General features: G+C 37.1%; 1 protein-coding gene across 11 annotated transcripts in view; it reads right to left on the bottom strand.

Annotated features, from left to right (window-relative positions):
- The window catches only part of REPS1 (RALBP1 associated Eps domain containing 1), a 97,261-nt gene that overhangs the window by 11,076 nt on the left and 63,377 nt on the right, over positions 1-22,808 (bottom strand). For 3 of the 11 annotated variants that reach the window (XM_051854284.2, XM_070073514.1, XM_070073515.1), the window contains exons 9-13: positions 12,772-12,893; positions 4,892-4,979; positions 4,189-4,290; positions 2,018-2,087; positions 337-455 (exon numbers count right to left, since the gene is read on the bottom strand). In XM_051854284.2, coding sequence (XP_051710244.1) covers positions 337-455; positions 2,018-2,087; positions 4,189-4,290; positions 4,892-4,979; positions 12,772-12,893 — 501 coding nt within the window. Of the gene's footprint in view, positions 1-336; positions 456-2,017; positions 2,091-4,188; positions 4,291-4,891; positions 4,980-10,356; positions 10,438-12,771; positions 12,894-22,808 lie in introns of all 11 variants that reach the window. The other 8 variants (XM_051854278.2, XM_051854282.2, XM_051854279.2 and 5 more) reach the window with 5 other exon arrangements.

Here is a 22,808-nt window from a genome sequence, read left to right as displayed (position 1 = left end):
CATATCTGCAAAACCAGAAACTTTGGAGTAAGTTATGACCCTTCTCTCTCCATCAGCCAAAGTAAGGCCTAACTAATGTCTCTACCTTGATGTCACCACATCTTTCTTAGAAAATTTTCCATCTCAACTTTTGGGTTCCCATCTTTATGATCTGTATACAAACATACTTTCAAGAAAAACAAACTCTCTCCCATCTGATATTTTTTTCACCTAAAATTTATTTTCAAATAGTTTTTTTTTAAAAAAAGACAAATTAAGAGAAACAGAAATAGAATGTGGTATATGTGTTTTGCATTAATTTTAAAATAATAGTTACTACGTTCCTCTAGCCCCTACCTGTGGTGACTGCAAAGGTCCGATTCATATCGAGGGATGATGATCTAGAATGAGAGGGCTGTGGCCGTGGAGGGGGAGGGGGAGGTGCAGTGTTATCTGGCGATGTTCCTGAATGAGACCTGCAAAATTCACCCCATCACAACTAGTCACACTAGTGAGAATGAAGGTTTTTTTGGTTCTAACAGCATTCAAACTTGGCTAAGCAGCAAAGAATCTTCCTAGCATGACATTTTCTCAAGCAGTCATACAAGTTTTACAATAAATTAAGACAGCACTGTTTACAGCGTACCCTAAACACATCATATTTAATGTGGCAAATAATTGTTTTATAAAGTTACACACGAAACACAATGTTAATAATTTTGAAAAGAACATTAGTTGTCAACATGATTTTCAAACAGACTGTAAATCTAGTATAATGATTTCCCATCCAATTAAAGGTAATATTATTCCAAAACTATTTTCCAAAAAAGAGAAACAACTTCCAGTATGGTTAACTTTCAACCTATTTTAAGTTTGGAGTTTGGTAAGCTGAAGTAAGACCTGGCTCAGCTATCCAAGGAGCCACTCTTGTGTCACCACAGGCCATCCCACTGCAGAGGTGACTACGTGAGTTCAATTCATCTAGAGATTGACTCCTTTGCTGCTGAGGCCTTGCATGTTCTAAGGAGTCTTCAGTGAACCCTGGCAACCTGATCCTCACATGAAGAGATAAAAAGCAGAACTTTATGAAGATGAGGGGTTGGTGCTGTGATGGAACGGGTGAAGTCGCTGCCTGCAATGCCGGCATCCCATATGGGCACCAGTTCAAGTCCTGGCTGCTCCACTTCTGTTCCAACTTTCTGCTGTGGCCTGGGAAAGCAGTAGAAGATAGTCCAAGTGCTTGTGCCCCTGCACCCACATGGGAGACCTGAAAGAAGCTCCTGGCTTCAGATCAGCCCAGCTCCAGCTGTTGTGGCCATTTGGAGAGTGAACCAGTGGATGTAAGACCTCTCTCCCTCTCTCTCTCTCTCTCTCTCTGCCTCTCTGTAAGTCTGCCTTTCAAACAATAAATAAATAAATAAATTTTTTGTTTTTAAAAAGAAGATGAGTAGCCTTCTGATGGTTAGCTCTTTGGAGATTCTGCACTACTGATCTCCACATCCTCCAGGAGTGTGGCAAAAGGATACTTACCACGTGCAAAAGACAAGGAGAAGAAAATTGCTCGTGTCTGGCACACAGTTTTTAGTAGACAGTATCACCCTTGTGGACGACGCACTATCCCATACTGTTCTGTGTGTGTGAACAGTTACAGGTACTGCAGAACTTCAGAGCGGGCAGGTAGCTCACCACTGGACTGTGCTTTTGGATGGCTATTAATTAACACACAGAATTCCTGGGGACTTGTAAGTCCACTCATTTACCACTGAGACAGCGTTCCACTGTTCAGCTACAGAAAGGATTCTACTAAGTTTCTATTCTATAGAAGTTATTCAATCTTTTTAGACCTTCCACAAAATATGAAGAAAATCAAAGTTCCTTTTGTTTTTCTACTCAAGTTGGAAAGAACCAAAATTATTTATCTTTTACACACATCAACGGGTAATCAACAGTTTTCAGTGAACAAAATAATTAGTGCTTGGTGCTAAAGAATTTTAAATATTAAAATGCAACCAGATATTTCGTCAACAGAAATACTGACCTTTGACGAGTTACATTGCTCCCAATCTGTTCTGGGTCCGAAGTAAAAGAGTCTGAACTACTGTAACCATCTGCTGATAAAGAGGAGAGGTCCTATTTAATAATAATCATTCTTTCATCTTTTGCTCTATCTCACCCAAACACATATAACTGTTTCAAATCAAATAATAACAGACTGGTTAACAGGTTAACACTTTGCTAATTATAAAAAAATCAATTATTAATTAAATGACAAATTTATACAGCAGATAGAACAAGTTATAGTCTAGAAAAATTGTCTAATGACACAGAAATATTTACAATAAGCCACAAAAGAGTACATATATATTTGTATAACTATTATAAATTCACAGAATGAAGACTAAGGTTAACAATGAATTTGTTAATTATGGTTACCTATGGAATTGTGAGAATGATTACTATTTTGATTTATTACATTTTTATAGTAAATCAACTTCTATTGAATGAAAAATGGTCATGGTTAAAGAACAAATTAGAAATATTTTAAATAAGCTAACTTAAGAATTATTAAAATGAAAAATTAAAATTTGACAGGGGAATAAAATACATTTAGCTAATGAAATGAGCTAGGAAACCCTGATTTTTTCCTCCAAAGAAAACATCATTTTCAATTTCCTCAAAATTTACAAAACAGCAGAAGTTATCTAACAATTCTGACAGAATAAGAAAATTTTAAAATACAAACTCCAGGGACAATTTGTAGGAATACTACTTTACATAAACACACACACACACACACTCACTCACTCACGTGTATTTCACAAAGTTTGTGGAAAAAGGAATTAAAAGATAAAATTAATTTTGGTTCAAACATTTTAAAATCCATGTACAGTTTTTTTCCATGAAGTTCTGAAGCCCCCTCATCTGTTGAAGAGTTATCAATGGGAAAGAACTAGTTACTTCAGTTTCATTTCAAAATGTATCCCTTTCCTTGTTAAATCATGGAATTATTTAGCTGGCACAAGAATGATGCTAAAATGAACTTACTTCCACTTGGATGTTTAAAAGGCATCTCAAATTTAAGATGCCTGAGACTCAAGTCCTAGTCTTGCCTTACACACCCACTGTTCTCACAGCAAAAACCAGGGATTCATGTTGAATTCCCTCTCTTACATCCTATATTACACAACTAACAAATCCTGTGTCTCTTCCTACAAAATATACAAAATATAGCCAGACCCCAACTACTTCTCCATACTGCCACTGCTGCCACTCTTGGCCACGCTGGCATCTTCTCTTGGCAGGATTACTGCAATTATCTGCTAAACTGTCTCTCCTGTTTCAAACTTTTGCCTTCTTCTGAACGGTTATCATTAAAACAGCCAGGGAGATCCTGTGCAAAAAGAACGGCGGATCATCTCACTCCTCCTTTCAAAACCTAATCACTTTCACCTCAGTCAGTGTAAGTCACTCTTACCCTGCTCCCTGTTGCCATTCTACCACTTGCTACCTCTGCCTGCCAGCTTTGCTAACTCACTCTATTCCAGGCGCCTTTCTGCGGTTCCAGTAAGAGCAAGTTTCTCGCCTCAGGTTTTCTATCTGCCGATTCCTGCGCTTTAACTGCCCTGCCCTCAGGATTCACAAAGTTGAATTCCTCATCTCTTTCAAGTTTGGACTCAAATGTCATCTTTTGGTGAGATCTTCCTTGACTGCCTTTTTAAAAATAGCACTTCTCCCTTTTCCAGGCTTATTTATAGCCACAGTATTAATTACCTTCTAATCTAAGAGTGATTTTTTGCCTTTTTTCCTCTTACCTCACTTACAGAATGTAAACTGCATAGGGGCAAAAGTTTTGTTTGTTTACTGCTAAGTCCCCAGTGTTTAGAATAGAACCTGGCTCACAGTATCCAACTGCGATGCGAATGAACAGATTTATGACAATTTCCTGTGAGAGATAAAGAAAGGAACTAGTGAGGGAGAACCAAGGGGTCAAACCTGGCTGTACTCGGAGGCACAGCAAGCTGGAGGCCTGTCCTGAAGCAGGTGGCAATGCCAACCACTTGTCCATATCCAAGGTAGAGTGTATGAGAGGGCTACCTTCCAGTTTATTCAGTGAAGGCAGTATTAAATGGCCGAATGTGGAATTATTCAGACTCTAAAGCCATACTTACTAAACCTCGAATTAAACATGCAATACTATCTTTCACTTACCTACAGTATTTCCAGAAGCAAATTTCACAGATGAATTTATCTTATTTTCTTCTGAAAGATCAGATGGTTTCACAAGTAAGGGGCTAGTGGGATTAGTATGATCTAGTAGAGAATCAATAGTTGAAAATACAAGATTATAGGTATTTGAATTTACAAATTAATAAATCTCAGAGTACAAGACATCATCTACATAGTCCAAAGAAATAGCAGGACAAGCACAAATCTCCTTATATAGAATTTTGTTTTCTGTCGCCATAGGAGATACTTTACAATTAAAAAAGTTTATTTGCATGATAGCATTTTATTGATTTTATTCCTGTAGTGCAATTATACTTAGCAAAACACCACATACTTGGGCTATAATTTATGATGCTTATATGAAAATAAAACTACTTTCGAGAAAGCTGAATCAAACAGTCTAACACAAGAGGAAATTCTAAGAGTTTATATAAAATATACAAACTCAAGATTTATTTTAAGATGAAGTCTAAATATACTTTAAATGTAAATTCACAATAGTGCCCATAAAAACCCACAGGGTATTAGGAATGTCACATTTTCAAATGTCCTTATTTTCAAGCTTTGTAATTTAAAATCAATAATTTCCTTTTTTAAAAAAACATCCATCTGCACACACACACACACACACACACACAGCTGTACAAAGAACTAAGTTATTACAACCCAGGAACAGCCTTCTTACCACTGCTAGTTCTTTTAAGTTCCATTTCCTGCATGTGGATTTTGCTTGGAGTCATGCGAATAGGAACTGGATGAACAATAGCAGTATCCTAGACACAAGTGCAAGGAAATACAGAATTTGTCTTAAAGATGCCAAGCTAATATCATGCAATAATCAAAACCAACAACAATATAAAAACCAGTAGATAGACTTTCTCATGCACACTAAGGGAAGTATGAAAACTTTTTTTTAATTTAAAAGCTCTAGAATTATATTTTAAAAATCAGGTTTACCATATGCCTAATAATATATTTTATTAAAAAAACACAACTTAAATTGAGCGGTTAAAGACTGGCATGGAAAATGCTCTTATAAAACCACAGTTTAAGATGATACTCAAAAGTGATGTGTGAGAAGATCTGATGAAATTATATAGATACAAAACTTTGAGGTTAAATTGAACTATTTCATGAGAATCTAAAAACAGACTGAAAATTCATTTTCATCATTAAACTGCTCAAAAGAATCTGATGCTTTATTTTTCACCTATAAAAAATCAATAAGGTATGGATGGAGGAAGACTGGATCATCAGTACCAAACATCATCAGATATAATTATTTCGAGTGTTCCAGAGCACTGTGGGGTGACTATAGTTTGTAAAAAGAACTGGAAAATGTAGTAGGTACTAAATACAAAGAAAGGATAGGGAATGAAAGGCTAATTGCCCAGCTTGATCAGTTTACACTGAGTATATGTGTTGACATGTTGTACTGTACTCCGTAAAAATGTACAAGTATTACACGTTAATGAAAAACTTAAAAACATAAAGTTAATGAGAGGTATGTTACATTGCAGCAGTAAGCACCAATACACACTTCCTGACTCCCTATGCTACCACATTACTACTCTTCTTAAACCTTTTTCATGGAGTTGCTAGCATAGACTTTTGAAAACAATGAGCCGGCGCCGCGGCTCACTAGGCTAATCCTCCGCCTTGCAGTGCCGGCACACCGGGTTCTAGTCCCGGTTGGGGCACCGGATTCTGTCCCGGTTGCCCCTCTTCCAGGCCAGCTCTCTGCTGTGGCCAGGGAGTGCAGTGGAGGATGGCCCAAGTGCTTGGGCCCTGCACCCCATGGGAGACCAGGAAAAGCACCTGGCTCCTGCCATCGGATCAGCGTGGTGCGCCGGCCACAACGCACCGGCCGCGGCGGCCATTGGAGGGTGAACCAACGGCAAAGGAAGACCTTTCTCTCTGTCTGTCTCTCTCTCTCTCACTGTCACTCTGCCTGTCAAAAAAAACAAAAAACAAAAAAACAACAATAAAAAAACAACGAAAGGGCAAGAGGAAGTGAAGATGGTGACAAATGGTAGCCTCTCAAAAAGGAAAGGAAAAGATAGGTGCACTCAGGAAAGGTAGGCTTGGCCCTGGGGCTGAGACTCTCAGAGCAGGAAGCAGAACCAAAATCAAGTAGCAGGTTCACAGGCACAAACCAGCTGAAAATATCCCCATGGAGTTTCTGCTCCTGTGAGGAATCATTCTTAATGTCTACCAGCTGCCACTGAAACTGAAGCTGATTCTTATATTTTGAGTATCTATTAATGACTTAAGTTCATAATTTAGTATGGAAGACAATGACCTTTCAGCTTCATGTAAGACACTACTTTGGTGACAGTACTGAGTTCACATGAGCCCTTGCCAGGCAAAGTGAAGTTCTAGCAGCCAGTCTTTTATTTACCAGGTCTCCCTTCGCTTACTCTCATAATTCAAACAACTTCTAATAAATTCCTTACAGCTGTTATACTGAAAATCTCATTCAAGTAATCTTCTCTCCCTTTACTGATAAGAATCAGAACGGGGTTCATGAATTTTACTAATCATTTTGAACTAACATTTCCACTATGACCCTAAAGTTACATAGGTTAACATTATATATAGATGAAAGTTTTAATTTCATACAAGAAGTCACTTGAGAAAATATAAAAATACACTTAAGGTATGATTTAAGCTATATTTACAATTATAAAAATCATGGCTTTCTGAATGGCACCTTATTTTCTTAATTTACAATTTTAATAGCAGGAATGCGTAACTGCCACAAGAATCAGAATTCACCATTCAAGGTAAGATAAATGATAAGAAATGATAATTCATGAGAAAGTTCTTATTTCAAAACAAATACTGTAAAAACAAGGGGATAGATTTTCAAAGTCTGTACATTTTCAAAACAAGGAAAACTCTGTACATGCTTTAACTCCTAACATTCATCTACAATATATTCCGTGTGTATAAAATAAGATTTATAAAGCTTCTAACAGCCGCAAATACTAACCAGCACTTTAATACATCACCCTAAGAAAATCAGGAGTGCTGTAAGACTTTGTTCTGCAAATGATCTGCTGAAGTCTTCTGACCCAACAGATGGGTCTTCTACAGTATACTCAGTCACACACCACTGGCTGCCATGGCTTGCGAGACTTCAGTTCAAGTGACCTGCTGCTACTGTGACAGTGCACTTCTGTGCTGTTTTCACAGATGACCAGGTCTAACCTCAGACTCATACCTCAGAAGCTGCCTGTGTGACTCAGCCACAGGATACCAAAGTAACACTTTCTCTGCTCCAAATGAGTGTTCTCAAATTAAAATCAACAAATGAACATCAAAATCCACAGAACAGGCAAGTTCTGTTTTCTTCTACCTGTTCTAACCACTCAAAGCCTTTAGGAAACCTATTCCCAATCACCCATGGCACATCTGTATCATACATTGGCATATGATTTTTATAAAACTCAGCACCTTATTGAATATCACCATTTATCATCTATAGCGTTAAATCCTATTATTCCTATCTAGCCACTCCTCTTTTATATGCAGTCCCTAGCTCTGTCCAGGTACTCATTATCTTCTTAATCTCTCTCAACCCAAACCCAGTCAATCCTTCCCACTAATGCCTGCAGAGTCTGCCTCGGCTAACCCTTCCACATCTACGTTATGGTACACTGTCCTAGCTCCGGCTGCCTGTGAGATGATGCTCAGCTCTTTAGGTCAGCATACAAAGAATGATCTTACCAATCTTGTTTCAAATGTGTGCTTCAGCTTCCAATACTCTTTCATTTGAGGGGTTTCTAAAAGTTCATGGAAAATAAGGATTATGAAAAAACTGCACATGAATTTATAATTTTTTGCACCAAAAATAAATTGATCTTTTAATTTCATATTTTCATGAACTTTTTGAAGTCCCTTCCTGTATGCACACATTATACTATGACAACAGTGAACTGGATCCCATTCATGATTTTCTCTCTGTTTAAGGTGCTCTGTACACTTCTGCCAATTCAAACCATCCTTTAAGACTCGGCATACCAATAATAATCTCTTTTGTGAAACCTTGCCCCAAAATTTGGTCCAAGTTAGTCAATCCTGTCTCTGCCCACGGCTTTGCACACAGCTATATCATGATAATGATTACAATTAGCTTCATGACAATTATCAACTTTGTAAATTACACTGTGTCCTACTTAAGACTAAACCTTGTTTCCGACATCTTCATATTATTAGAGAATGCACAGGACCTGGAAAAGGGCACTACCAAATCATCAAAGTTGGCTGGCCATAATCAGTGATCAAACTTTCTTCTGATACACTAAACTTCTCAGTTGCTCTATGGCACTCAGGTCAAGCAATCATAGCAAGGACAAATGCATTATATTCCATATCAGTCTAGAATTTCTCTGGTGTTTTGATTCCTGTACATCCTTGCAGAAGCAGATAATACCAAACATTATTAACTGCTTAATAAGCAGTTTAAGAAAAGAAATTAAGCTTCTAGAAATGACAGCATGAGACTCAATTTCATCAGAAAGCTGGGCACTCAATAACTAACCACACAAGTGTGCATGTGAGGCCATGGCATTACTTTTTTGAGCAAATGACTAATTATCAAATTTTGCTTTCTTTTTAATATTTCATTAAATAGGCCCAACATTGTAAGGTATGTTAAATTCATACTGGAATTGAGTGATTATTTTCACTATCCTTTAAGGGTTAGAGAATAATTTCTTTATTACTGCATCAAAACTTCCTTTCCATAAAGTACTTTTATTGTTATGTTGAATAAAATTACCTTGACTGCAAAATAACTAGAAAACAGGAATCATATAGAGAAACAAAACTTAAAGCCAAACTTTAAGCCTAAAAAGACAAAACTTTAAGCTTAAAAAAGGAAATTCAAAGGCAAAACCTTCTTTCAGTCTACCAAGCCTCTCACTTCCTAATCAGCAGCAACATTATCCAGTTGTTGCCTTTTTATTTCTCCCACAGTTTTCAGGGATTAAAATCAAACACAAATGTCCAGCAAAAGGCCCAGATAACACATCTTGGCCCTTGAATTCTTAAACTATAAAACATTTTAAAAGTGCCTATACATTATGTATCAATTCAATAACTTATGCAATAGCATTCTCTACATTTCAAAAAGTTAAATTCTTTAGAAATATAAAACCCACTAAAGATTCATTAATTTAAACTGCTGCAGGTATTTCATCTTTAAATGCTACTTCTCCAAAATCCACATTAAATGACAAGACCATTTTCATATTTAATTAATAAATGCTGGCTGACACTGACCAGAAACATCTAAGAATGCTGTCACTTTTCCCGTTTTTCTACACAATCATTTTAAAATTCCCATCTTTTCACTCCTCATCTTCTCTTCCTACTTACTTCCTCTTTTCTTTTTAGAAAGAGACTAATAGTAACTCCTTCTCTTTAAAAGAAAATAATGAAAGAAAAAGTAGAGGAGTGCTTCTAAACTCTTCAAATAACTTGAGGGGCAGATGGAGCATATAAGAAATCAATTCTATGGGGCTAGAATTTATTTTTTTTAATTCAAGATGTGAACTTTGTAGCATTTTCAAAGCAACAGCACAGTAAACCACAAGACAAGACAGAAGCTCCTTTGCATAAAGGCAATCTTTGAGTAAAAGCTAGGCATTGGTTTGTTGAACTTGATTCTCTCACAGAATGCAAGGTGCTAATTAAATAGAAACCATATTACTCAGTGTTAAAATAAAAGGTGACATTACAGAAATATTTACATATGAAGTACATATTACATGATGTGTAAGTATATAAATAAAATAGTACTTACATATAAGTCACTACACTGAAATAGGTAGTGTATGTTTAATAGAACACATACTGCATTAGCAAATGACAACAAGGTTAATCAAATCAACTGTCACAAAATGCTCCTTAAGATACATATACCAGATCTTAAAAACAGTTTTCTCTCACCAAAATAGCTAGAAAACACAAGGAGTGGCAAAAATTTTCTTTCCACCATTAAGCACACAAAAATTGAAAAGCCTGCTACCATTTCCCCCTAAGCACTCCACTAAATCATGCATATCCAGTAAAAACCATAATGAATGGAAATTCGGGTTAATAAAATTAATTTCAAACAAGCAAGCTAAGTGATTGACTTACAGGATCAGCTGGTGCAATGTTAGAATCAAATTGGGTCAGAGTTTGTGAGCTTGAAGAGCGTTCACTAAATGTCTCCCACTGCTGAACAGACAGAGGAGAGACAAGTCAGCATGATGAGAAAGATGGAGTAAAAGATCACTGGAGAAGATTTAGCAAAGTCATTCAGAGGTTGCACTGCAAGTTGTGCTTCACAGGTCTAACAAAATTCCCTAATTTCTATTTTTCCAGAAACATTTTATACTTAACTATGCTGGGTCAGTTTCACAATCAAATGCATAGTAACAATTTATTGAAATCTCTGTAGAAGAGATTCAAAGTCTTATGGAATCAAACCTTAAAACACAAAACAGGAAGAGAGCATAAGTTGTATAAATGGCTACCAAATAAAAATGTAAAGGTTTGTAATGGTTGATTTAGTGATGCTAATGAACCAAAGTTTTGGTTAAAAACAAAGCAAGTCAGGATGACTTGCCAGTGCGACCTCTGAAAGATGATTCTATTATGTACGTGCATATATTTTATACATGTATAGATATTTAATAAAATATAATTGAGATAAAATGCACAGAATTCTGGAATTAATATATGTTTGAGCTATGTCAATCGGTAGCAAGTCAACCCTTGCAATCAGCACTACAAACAAGGCCATGCCAGACTACAAGACAGAACTGCCAGTCAGGCACCCCCACTCCCACCCTGCCTCCATGCCAGAAAAACCAGAATGCGGCCACAATGAGAGCAAATCAAGCATCTGAATATGCGTTATAAATAGAGGATGAATTCTGATATGAATACTACTCTTCAAAAAGAGGTACACAAAGAAATACTATAAGTCAAACGTTAATTACAGTAAATTCCTTTTGGAGATTTTAGTAAAATAATGTAGAATTTTTATATAATTTTTATATCAAAATTATATCAAAACTATCATTTAAATCTGGTTCTTAAGAATTACCAGTTTTCCTCTGAAGAAGAAAAAAAATCTACATATCAAACAATATATACACAAATATTCATACATACAGGAGTGTCCCACTAACTACACTTAATTCACTTTTGAGAAAGTGTACAATTTATGCTTCAAAGTTCAATACTTAAAATAGTTTAAAAAACACATAGAAATTAAATATTAGCAAATAAACACATTGTTGAAAATTATCTGCAAAATTGCTAAGATAATCATTCAACAACTTTCCCTAAGAGATGAGTTGTAACATGAAAATTAAGATATAGTAGGACAATCTGATGTATTTTCTCTCTGCCTCTCTGTAACTCTGCCTTTAAAATAAATAAAAATTATGACATTTATGACGTTATTTATAAGATATTAAAATAAAACATGATAGGAGTATTTAAGTAGGGAAAATATAACTACTGAAATCAGAATTTGAAAGGGACCCAGTCTGAACATGGGTTTTAAAATTGAGATACTTTATAGAAAAAGCTACTTTTATTTATAAACTGATACCACTGAAATAAAAATACTCTTTCAATCTGCTAATTCTTTTACAAAAAGTAGTTTCAAGAACACTGACCATATTCTCCATAATATACCACCTACTAGGAATTTCGTTCAAGACATAGTCTCTATCTCTTGGAGAACATTTTTATTAACAATTTTACATGGGATAGCAGGATGGATGGCATGATGTTATAATGCCCTATACATGGTTATCTTGATTATGATGTCAAAAAGCAGCAGCAAGAACATAAAATAGCCAGCTATTTCCATTTTTCAACTCTCCAAAACTAGATATGCTATTTAATCCAGTACTTTTCTGGCTACAAGAAATGTAAAGCACAGTAGCTTAAAACTTCTTTCTGAAAGTTACCAGCACAACCTAAAAGTGATAGAAACGTAAAAAAATGATGACTAGTTCACTTACAAAACTGCTCTAACAGGCTAGAACAGTAGCTTACAAATGGTGTTCTCCAAAGCATGATGGTTTAGAGGGGCCTCAGGATGCCAGATTAGTGACCTTTTCTAACACTTTCAATGCTAAGACTCCAAATATATTATCACACACCTTGCTCTTAGGACCTAAAAGGTAGTGTAACGCAGTGGATACAGCAATTGACTAGACATCAAAGGACCCATGTACAAATCTTAGTTCTTGCCTGTCATTAGATATGAAATCTTGGCCAAATCATTTACCCTTTTACTGTTAACTTCATGCATCTACCCCTTGTAACTCACAGGGCTATAGTGGGAGTGAGAGGTGGAAACTCCGTCAGTTTATGTACTCTGAAGATCGCAAAAAGTCACACGGTTACATTTATTTATAACGCTTTTATTTGACATGTTCTCTGAACTAAACATGCATGCTCAAAGATTCATAGGTTGAAGTTACCCAGTTTGGAACTTCTTACCTTAAAAGAGTTAATTTTTAAAAGGAAAAGGGAAGCTTTGCTAACCTCACTGCTCTGATGGAGCTCTGGCCAAGTCTGGTTTAGCGATGGCATTGACGGTGACTTGCTTGGAGGCGCTTCTGCAGGAGAACCCGAATAACCTACCTCACCTGGTTGATCCCCGACGTCTGCAATTTAAAAACAGAGAAATTCTCTATAAACAATGTATTTTGGTTTAAGAACATAAACTTCCAAAAAACCTAACAGATGATTCTCACAAATAGTAACTGTATAATCTGAAGTTCCTTTCCTCATGTTTCCAAAGTGAAAGTTTTTAACAATCAGAATACTTATTCTTACTGCTTATTGTCTATGTAAAATCATAGCTCCTCATGAAAATGAAATCTAGTTAGGAATCAACAGAAAGAATAATGTCATACATAATAAAAATCCAAGAGGGCACCTGCTTTGAATCATTTTCTGACAAAAGGACAGACTTGGGTCAGTTTTCCAAAGTATATTCCATACAATCAATACAAATGAGTAAGATGGTTTTAAAAAATTAAACTTTCTGTTCTGAGAAGGTTGGGGATACTCTAAGTCCCTGTAGCAGCATCCTTTATGCACTTTTGTGTAACAGAACTTGTGACATTCCAGAGGCAATAACCTATAAGTCAGTCTTTCCCAAACACAAATCCTTTTTATCACATTAAAATCCCTCAATACTTCATTTGGGAACTGCTGATTTACACTAATTAGTTGCTGAGTTATTTTTATTACTCACGTTTTCACTATGTAGTTCACTTATTACCAAAAAGCAGCACATTACTTCCCAGCCAAGGGCAAAAAGCAGTCAATGAGCCCAGATGAAAGTTTAACTTTTATTAGGCTCACTGGTAGAGACTTCATTGAGAAAGCTACAAATCCAGCACACTGCTTCAAAACGGTTTGAAAAGTATGTGGAGGGGCTGGCACTGTGGATTAGCAGGTAAAGCTGCTGCCTGCAGTGTTGGCATCCCATCTGGGTGCCAGTTCAAGTCCTGGCTGCTCCACTTCCGATCCAGCTCTCTACTATGGCCTGGGAAAGCAGTGGAAGATGGCCAAAGTCCTTGGGCCCCTGTACCCGCATAGGAGACCCAGTAGAAGTTCCTGGCTCCTGGCTTTGGACTGGCGTAGCTCTGTTGCAGCTGTTTGGGGAGTGAACCAGCAGATGGAAGAACTCTCTTTTTCTCTCTCTGCCTCTCTATAATTCTGCTTTCAAATAAATAAATAAATCTTATAAAAAAAAATACAGCACCTCAGTTTCTCCATGAGAAACACATTTGCCATTAAATGTTAGCACTATACTTTCAGATGTCTAAATAGCTGTACAACATACCTTAGCAAGGTATATATGTCAGCCTTTCAATCTATTCACAAATACATCCAAGTTTTAGCGTTAACACTCAACCATTTATTTATTTTTTATAAGATTTTATTTATTTAAGAGGTAGAGTTACAGACAGTGAGAGGGACAGACAGAGAGAAAGGTTTTCCATCTGCTAGTTCACTTCCCAAATGGCTGCAATGGCTGGAACTGAGCCAATCTAAAGCCAGAAGCCATGAGCTTCTTCCAGACCTCCTATGAGGGTGGAGGGGCCCAAAGACTTGGGCCATCCTCCTCTACTTTCCCAGGCCATAGCAGAGAGCAGGATGGGAAGAGGAGCAGCTGGGACTAGAACCAGCACCCATATGGGATGTCGGCGACGCAGGCAGAGGATTAACCTACTGCACCACAGCGTCAGCCCTCAACCATTTATTAAGTTGGTTTTACTTCTCTAAATTAGTTCTTTACTATCATTTTTTTAAAATCACAATCAAATTTTGATAGTTTGAAAAGTTCTCAAAGACTTCCTTCAACCCACTGTTATATGACTCAAAACTGTTTTCTTTTTACCTACTCTGATATCATATCTGAATAATTAAATCACACTGCACATTTTGATTAACTGCCATTTTCTAAGATCAGGAACTGTTTCTATTTCTTTCCTAGTCATTTCACTTCTCAATAAAGCTATCAGGGTAGAGGTGGGCATTTGCACAGCAATTAAGACTCCACCTGGGATGCCTACATCCTGTAACAGTGCCTGGGTTCCAACCTCAGTCCAGCTTCCTGTTAACACACACCATGGCAGGCAGCATGTGATGGCTCTAGTACTTGGGTCCCAACCACCCACATGGGAGACCAAGTTTAGTTCTAGGCTCCTGTCTTTGGCCTGGACAAAGGAAATATTTTTGAACTTGTGAGGTTAGTAAAGAACCAATAACAGGTAGGAGGGCTTCAGATACTGTTAAATGAAGACTTTTAATTCTCTTAAAAAACCAACAAAAATATTATTTGTAATAAATAGTAGCAGCTAAAAATAAATAAATAGTAGCAGCAACTTCCTCATTGGATAGTTTGGGCTTTCTGAGCAAACAAAAATTATGGATCTTGCCCTCTCTCCCCAAATAATGACAGAGGGGAAGAAGTTTAAAAAAGGAGGACAGAGGCTATAAATTTGACAGCTTACTTAAAGTGAAAGTCTGCCAGGGAACAGTTAATGAAATGTTTCTAAGAAATCCTGCACAGCAGGTGAGTTTTAAAGAAAAACAGAATTAAAACAGTGTTAATTACGGGAAGACTAACTTTCAAAAGAACCTATTTAAAGCCAGATTTTATTTCCTGACTACCAAACGTCATCTTAGGGCAATCTGGGCTCTGGTTTGGCCTTGAAGATCTCAGTTCTCAGGACCTCATCTTCCACAGGCAAACATAGGGCAGACTATACCCCACCCTGTTCTTGGGCGGTTATGATTTGGGACAGACTCTGATTCACTGGAACAAAGCTACAGTGGGCCTGCCTCTTGAGGCAAAGAAGTGAAATGTTATTCACCCAAATAATTTTATTTTATAATTATTATGGTAATTTTCCTAGGGTAGCAGTCTCAAACTGTGGACAATGGACTCATTCCTGAGAACTCCTAGAACTCTTTTAGGGGCTCTGATACATCAAAATAATTCTTGTAATAATATTAGTGATGCCTTTTTCCCCCTCTGTTAATGTTTGCATTGATGATGCAAAAGCAATGGTAGATAAAACTGCTAGGTTGTCAGTAAGCATCAAGGCAATAAAATATACTAACACTCATTTGTATTCTTCATCCCACAATATAAATTTTTTACTGTAATATGAACAAAAATAAATATGCAGGCTGACCTTACTGAAGAACTGTGCATGATAAAACAGTAAAACTTAATTTTGTTAAATCTCAGCCCTAAAACCATATTTTTAAAAACACTTTTATGACAAAATGGGAAATATAATAAAGGAAATCTGCTGTATATCAAAAGGCAATGGTTGTCAAGGAAAAGTACTTGTGACATTCAGCTACAAGCTGAAAAGGCCACTTTACCTGGAATGGCACTTTTCGTAAAAGAATAGTTGATAAACTACAATTATTCAGACTTGGGAACTGGACAGGTATCTTCTCAAAAATGCATTAAGTGGTGGTCACTTCATGGAAAACAAATGATTTCACTATTTGTTATTAATGACATTTCAATTTTCAAACGAAAATCAGAATTTTGGGAAAATATGTCCATAAACTCAAGAGCTTCCTAGCACTTCAAGACTTCTCTGATAGGTGGTGATATGAACAAATACTTATATGCATTTTTGATATTTTATAATGAAATATCCCAATAACTGAAAGATGTGGTTTAACTTAATGAACAGCAGTTATCTAACAAATAACCAGTGTACTGTGTTAGAAGAATCATATATTCAAAGTATAAGATACACCAGTGGATTATAATATAACAGTACAAAAAATTCATTGTTATGGCTTTAGTTTCCACATTGCAACTAATCTTAAAGAATGACCATTTGTATTTTAATCCAGTACCAAAGATTACCCACAAAATTTGAAAAAGCTATAAAATAGGCCTTCCTTATCCTATGTGAGGCTACATTTTCTTCATGTACTTTAAGTATCAGCAACTTTTTTTCCTACACAAGGGTCAGACAGTAACTATTCTGGGCTCTGTGGGCTGTATGGTCTCTGTTGCAAATACTCAATTTTGCCACTATAGTGGAAAGGCAGTCAGTGATAATCTGGAAATAAATAAGCATGGTAAGATTTGCAAAAATGTGAACCAATACCACCCTTTTCATAAGATTTCTAATTTGGAAAATACAAACATTTTCATAAAAATATTAATGCCAGTATGTAAGGGGTTTGTTATTGCTATTTTAAAATCAGTAGTAAGTATTTTTAAAAAGTATTGATTTTGGGGTCTGGATTGCTGATTTTGTGCCTGCAATGCTGGTATCCTATATGAGCAGTGGTTCAAGTCTCAGCTGTTCTACTTCTGACCCAGCTCCCTGCTAATTTGCCTGGGAAAGTAGCAGATGATGGCCCAAGTGCTTGGGTCTCTGCCACTCACTCACGTAGGAGACCCAGATGAAGTTTCAGGCTCCTGGCTTCAGCCTGGCTCAGCCCTGGCCATTAAGGCCATTTTGGGAGTAAACCAATGGATGAAAGACCTCTCTCTGTCTCTCCCCTCTGTAACTCTGCTTTTCAGATTGATAAATATATTTTTAAACATATATATTTCCACTTATGATAGGGTAGCTATTGGAGATCTAATCCTCGTAAACAGTGGTCCCTGGAGTCCCCAGTTTTTAAGAATGTAAAGGCATCCCAAGACTAAAAAGTAGGAAAACTCCTTGTCGCAGAGAATTCAAAAGTTATTTCTGGGATAAATCAGCAAAATTGTACACTGCTTCTTTCCTGCTTCATACACAGAACAAATGACAGGAGAAAAAGCAAATGACCTATGTTCTAAAAACCAACAACCAGAGTCTGAGGAGCAGCATTTGGTCTGAAAGTAAACTGCACCTCCTTCAACCTTGCTCTCTGTTTATACCCCCGCAGAGAGCTTCTTGCCCTCCCACAAACGTCAGGTTTACGACTGTATCCTCCTGGAGGCAGGGGTGCAGTTTTACTCTTACCTGATGCAGTGTTCCAACCCAGCCTCCCGCTGGAACACTGTGTCAACCCTGCCTCCCTCCTGAGGGTTCTGCTCTGCCCCTGACATCATCAGAGCATCAGGGCTGAAAAAGAAGAGCACGAGCCTAAATTATTTGTTAAAGTTGACCCCCAAAGGGCTGTCATGTAAAGTACTTCCATGTGTAAGAGTGTCTGGAAGAGACAATTCCGTAAGACCACACTAACACATTAGCTGAATCCTAGCTTTCTCCCAGGTTTATGAACACTGGCAGTTTTCCTCCTCCTTTCCTTCAAAGAGTGTGGAAAGTTCATGAATTCAGTTCAGAACAATGCGGGCACTTCATAAAGTTCATGGAAAATAGAAGGTGTTTTTTGGTGCAAAAATTTTTTGAAACTCCATGCACAGTTTTTTCATAACACATTTTCCATGAATTTCTAAAAGTTTCCTTGTACCTGATGAATAACCCTTTTCTTAAATAGTTTGTTTATTTTAGTTTGTAATCTATTCATCCTAAGTTTTTCTTGTTAGGATCACACTCCACAAACTAAAAAAATCATACACGCCCCAAAATTTTATAGTTTAAAGCTTATTTTGCTTTCAAGCAGCAAACAAATCTAGAAGGTTTTTGATCATGAAGATTCAAGGTTCCAATCTCATTTAATCGCTTTATAAAGGCAAAAGCAACTATATCTTCTACTTAATTTGAATTGTCAGTGTTATTCTTACAGTAAAAAGCATTAAAAAATACGTGAACTTGGGTGAATTTTCAATCTTTAAGAAAAACTACAAAAGGTAACCTTTTCATTCATAATTAGAAATGGAAATAATACATAGGCAGAAAGAAATTAAAGACTTAATTTGAAAGACTGTTATGTTTTGAGTGTTACTGTGCAAATAAAAACCTGAGTTCTAGGGCAAGTGTCATGGTGCAGCAGCAGGCAAAGCTGTCGCTTGGGATGCCTGCATCCAATTTCAGAGAGGTGGTTTGATTCCTGGCTACCCCACTTCCAATCCAGTGCCCTGCTAGTGTACCTGGAAAGGCAGCAAATAATGGCCAAGTATTTGGGTCCCTGTCACCCATATGGGAGACCTGGATGGAGACTCCTGGCTTTGCCCTGGCCCAGTCCTGGCTGTTGCAGGCTTTTGGGGAAGTGAACTAGCAGATGGAACATCTCTCTCTCCTCTCATCATTCTTTGTGGAGTTTTTCTCCTTCAGGGACTATCTAGACTTGCTGGTCAAGGTCTCTGCCAGGACTTGAGGAGTTCTAATTACCATGACCAATTGTTTTAAATGGTGTATTTTTGCCAATATTTGTAATTCAACTGCATTGTTTTTTCATCTGCAACATCCAATTATCCTGAAAGAAATGACACTGGTGTGAGAGAGACATATAGAGGAAGAGAGAGAACGGGTATTCAGTATAGCACTGTTTTAAAGGTAAAGTCAGGAAATACCACCAAAAAATTAATAAGAAATGTGTTAAATTAAGACATATATATGTAATGGAATACCTTGTATGATAAAGGAATGTAACAGCATTAAATGTGATGAAGTACAAAGGTGTTCAACATTGTAAGGAAAAAAAACCAAAGATGTAGAATGATTGCATTTGTGTAAAAACTAGTGTCTATGAATATGTAAGCGTTTACATGTCAAAAGTTTTTGGATGAATAGAAGAGAAACTTAACAGTGATTAACTCGCACCAAGGTAGTCTCAAGGCTGAATTTACACAGGTTTCTAGTTAACTATTCATAAAAAGTCCCATGTGCTTTCTCTTCCCTTTTACAAACATTTCTCTTGGAGGTACCTCCAAGAGTTACAGGATGTACACTATGCACCCTATAAGCAACAGGACAGATGACAAAATCTGTTTTAAAGCAATGCTTATGGAAATGGAAACAGAGGTAAGGAATACACCCAGCCTTTCCCTCATTCCACATCCCAGATATTGCCGAGCTGTTTTTATTAGCAGTACAAAGTGGAGACAGAAAATAGTAGCTCAGTTATTTAGTCATTAAAAAAATGCAGGGCGGTTATTTGCCATTTGGGATGCCCACATCCATACTGGAGAAGCCTAGTTTGAGTCTTGGCCTCACTTCCAATTCCAGCTTCCTGTTAACTGCATACCATGGGAGGCAACAAATGATGGTTCAAGTACTTAGGTCCTGTATAGGAAACCTACACTGAGTTCTGCGCTCCTGTATTTAGCCTGATCTGGCCCTGGCTACTGTGGGCATTTGGAGAGTTAACAGGAGGATAGATCTTTCTCTTTCTCTCTTTCTCTCCCCACCCCGACCCCGAAAATACATAAAATTTTTTTAAAAATGTGAAGCGGGGAAGGCATTCGGCTTGGTAGTTAACACAGCATTAGGATACCCACATCTCAGGTAGGAGTACCTGAGTTTGATCTGGAGCTCTGGCTCCTGATTCCAGCCTCCTGTGGATGTAGATCCTGGGAGGCAGAGGCAATTAATGGCTTAACCAGTTAGATTCCCACCACCCATTCCTGGCTCCTGGTTTTAGCCACTGCAGGCATTTGGGAAATGAACCATTTTTCTTTCTGACTCTCAAATTAAAAAATTATAAAATAAAAAAGTGAACATATGCACTTGGGTGTATGCTGCTTAGTACTGAGAAAGAATGAACAAAATCAATCCAGTTACTACCTAACCAGAAGAAGTTCAGTTTAAGAGAAAGATACTTATCAGGGGCTGGTGCTGTGGCGCAGCGGGTTAATGCCCTGGCCTGAAGTGCTGGCATCCCATATGGCCACCAGTTCGAGACCCGGCTGCTCCACTTCAGATCCAGCTCTCTGCTATGTCCTGGGATAGCAGTAGAAGATGGCCCCTGCACCCACGTGGGAGATCCAGAAGAAGCTCCTGGCTTCAGATCAGTGCAGCTCCAGCCATTGCGGCCAATTGGTGAGTGAACCATAGGATGGAAGACCACTCTCTCTCTCTGCCTCTCCTCTCTGTGTAACTCTGACTTTCAAATAAATAAATAAATCTTTAAAAAAAAAAAAGATAGATATCAAATAACATGAAAATAAAATCCAACTACATTACAAAGGTGAGATTCTTTGGAGAATAGATTTATGATGCATAGAATCTCAACTTCTTTTTTCCCTATAAGAGACGGTATTGAAGTAGACTAGTAGGTCAACTTAACTTTTAAGAAAATATACATTCTTTTTTGAATTCATCCGCAGAAACTTTCTGTAGATGAATTTTGTATGCTTTCTAAGGAAACAAAAACCAAATTTCTCAATTTACTTTAGCTACCAAATTTAGTGCTGCTGGTGTAAATAAAATATGTTAACTCAGCTCTACATAAGTACTTTTGCTTATAATCTTTAGTTGTTCTATGTTATGTGCTATTTAAATCTAGGATAAGTCTGTTTAAATGATTTTTGAAAACAAATATATATTAACACAATTCATGCTTGCATACTTAGAAAAGCCTAGCTTGTTATTCCAAGGAGCTATAATTCAAGTCACCACCATTCACTACCTATTTGCCTCTAAGAGTTAACCTGCAAGTATAGAATACTTGTAAAGGTAATATTTTAGTAAGTTCTGACATTACAAATTTAAGATAACAAACTGCTATATTTTTAAAGATGGAAGATATCTTTAAAAGATAGAAGAATGTCAAGAAAAATATACTTTTAAAATGGCATACATTTAGCGTTGATTCATCCATTTAGTACAGTGTGGGTTACTGAGGCTACTGTCAGCACACTACATAAAACAGCACGTGGAAGCTGCTGAGAGGCGCTATGACAGAAGACAGAAACCACTTCTGCCTGCACTCAGAAAGCATCCACACAGAGGACACTGATGACAAATTCTACCACCACCCAAAAGAAACTATTTAGAAATTTCTCTCTGAACTGCAAATATCTGGAAACAGAGTTATTTATAATTTTCTGTAAATACTGACTGGCCACAGTGTCACAAGATAATTCCTACGTTCAGAGACATGAATGATAGGTACAAGCAAAAACTTGATCATGTTGCACCTCCCAATTAATAGTACTCCAACATTTTTCACTTACAAGCAAATCCAATTTGCATTTGATACTGTGCAAAGTGTTTACAATTAATTATATTAGAACACTACACATTATAGGAGGAAAAAATTGCCTAGGACTTGATACCTTTAAAATTATAGTGCAAAAGTGCCCACCACCAAAAGAAAAAAAAAATGGAAAGAAAAACAGAAACAAAAACCAAAGTCTAAGCTGGTGCTGTGGAGTAGTGGGTGTGGCTGCCATCTGCATCTGCCAACATCCCATGTGGGCACCAGTTCAAGTCCCAGCTACTCCACTTCTGATCCAGCTCTCTGCTGTGGCCTGGGAAAGCAGTGAAAGATGGCCATTTGGGGAGTGAACCAGAGAATGGAGGATCTCTCTCTCTCTCTACCTCTCTGCAACTCTGCCTTTCAAATAAATAAATAAGTCTAAAAAAAAAAAAAAAAAAAAAAAAAAAAAAAAAAAAACCCAGAGTCTCCAGAGTCTTGTTAAACAGATACAGATCTGATGGTATAAAATTAGAAGAGAACTTCAAGTTTATAAAGAAGCTGATTTTATTTAAATTTAAAGGAAAAGAAATCCACTAATTACATGCCAAAGCCAGATTCACTGATCTAAATGTAACAGATGACAGAATCAGATAAAGCCTCTATAAAATGACATACAAAAGATAAAGCTTCGGGTGCTCATTTGACACAGCAGTAAAGATACCATGTGCGATGACCACATGCCACGCCTGGGGTTTGAGTCATGACGCCACTTCCAATATCAGGCTTCCTGCTAATGGCACCAGGGGAGGCAGTGGTGAAGGCTCAAGTAGCCTAATCCCTGTCTCCCACATGAATTCTCAGGTCCTTGCTTCAGTCAAGCCCAGATCCAGACGGGCAACTGAGGAGTAAACCAGTGGATGGAAGATCTGTCTCTCTGCCTTTCAAATAAAAATTTATACTGAAAAACTCTACCTCTCAAATAAAATAAAATCTTAAAAAAAAAAAAATTGATACTGAATGTCTGACGCTTCCACAAATTCTTC

The sequence above is a fragment of the Oryctolagus cuniculus genome, chromosome 5 (assembly GCF_964237555.1).
Source record: "Oryctolagus cuniculus chromosome 5, mOryCun1.1, whole genome shotgun sequence".
NCBI classification, from domain to species: domain Eukaryota; kingdom Metazoa; phylum Chordata; class Mammalia; order Lagomorpha; family Leporidae; genus Oryctolagus; species Oryctolagus cuniculus.
The sequence above is the reverse complement of the archived record's forward strand: the minus strand, read 5'-3'. Positions and strand labels throughout refer to the sequence as shown.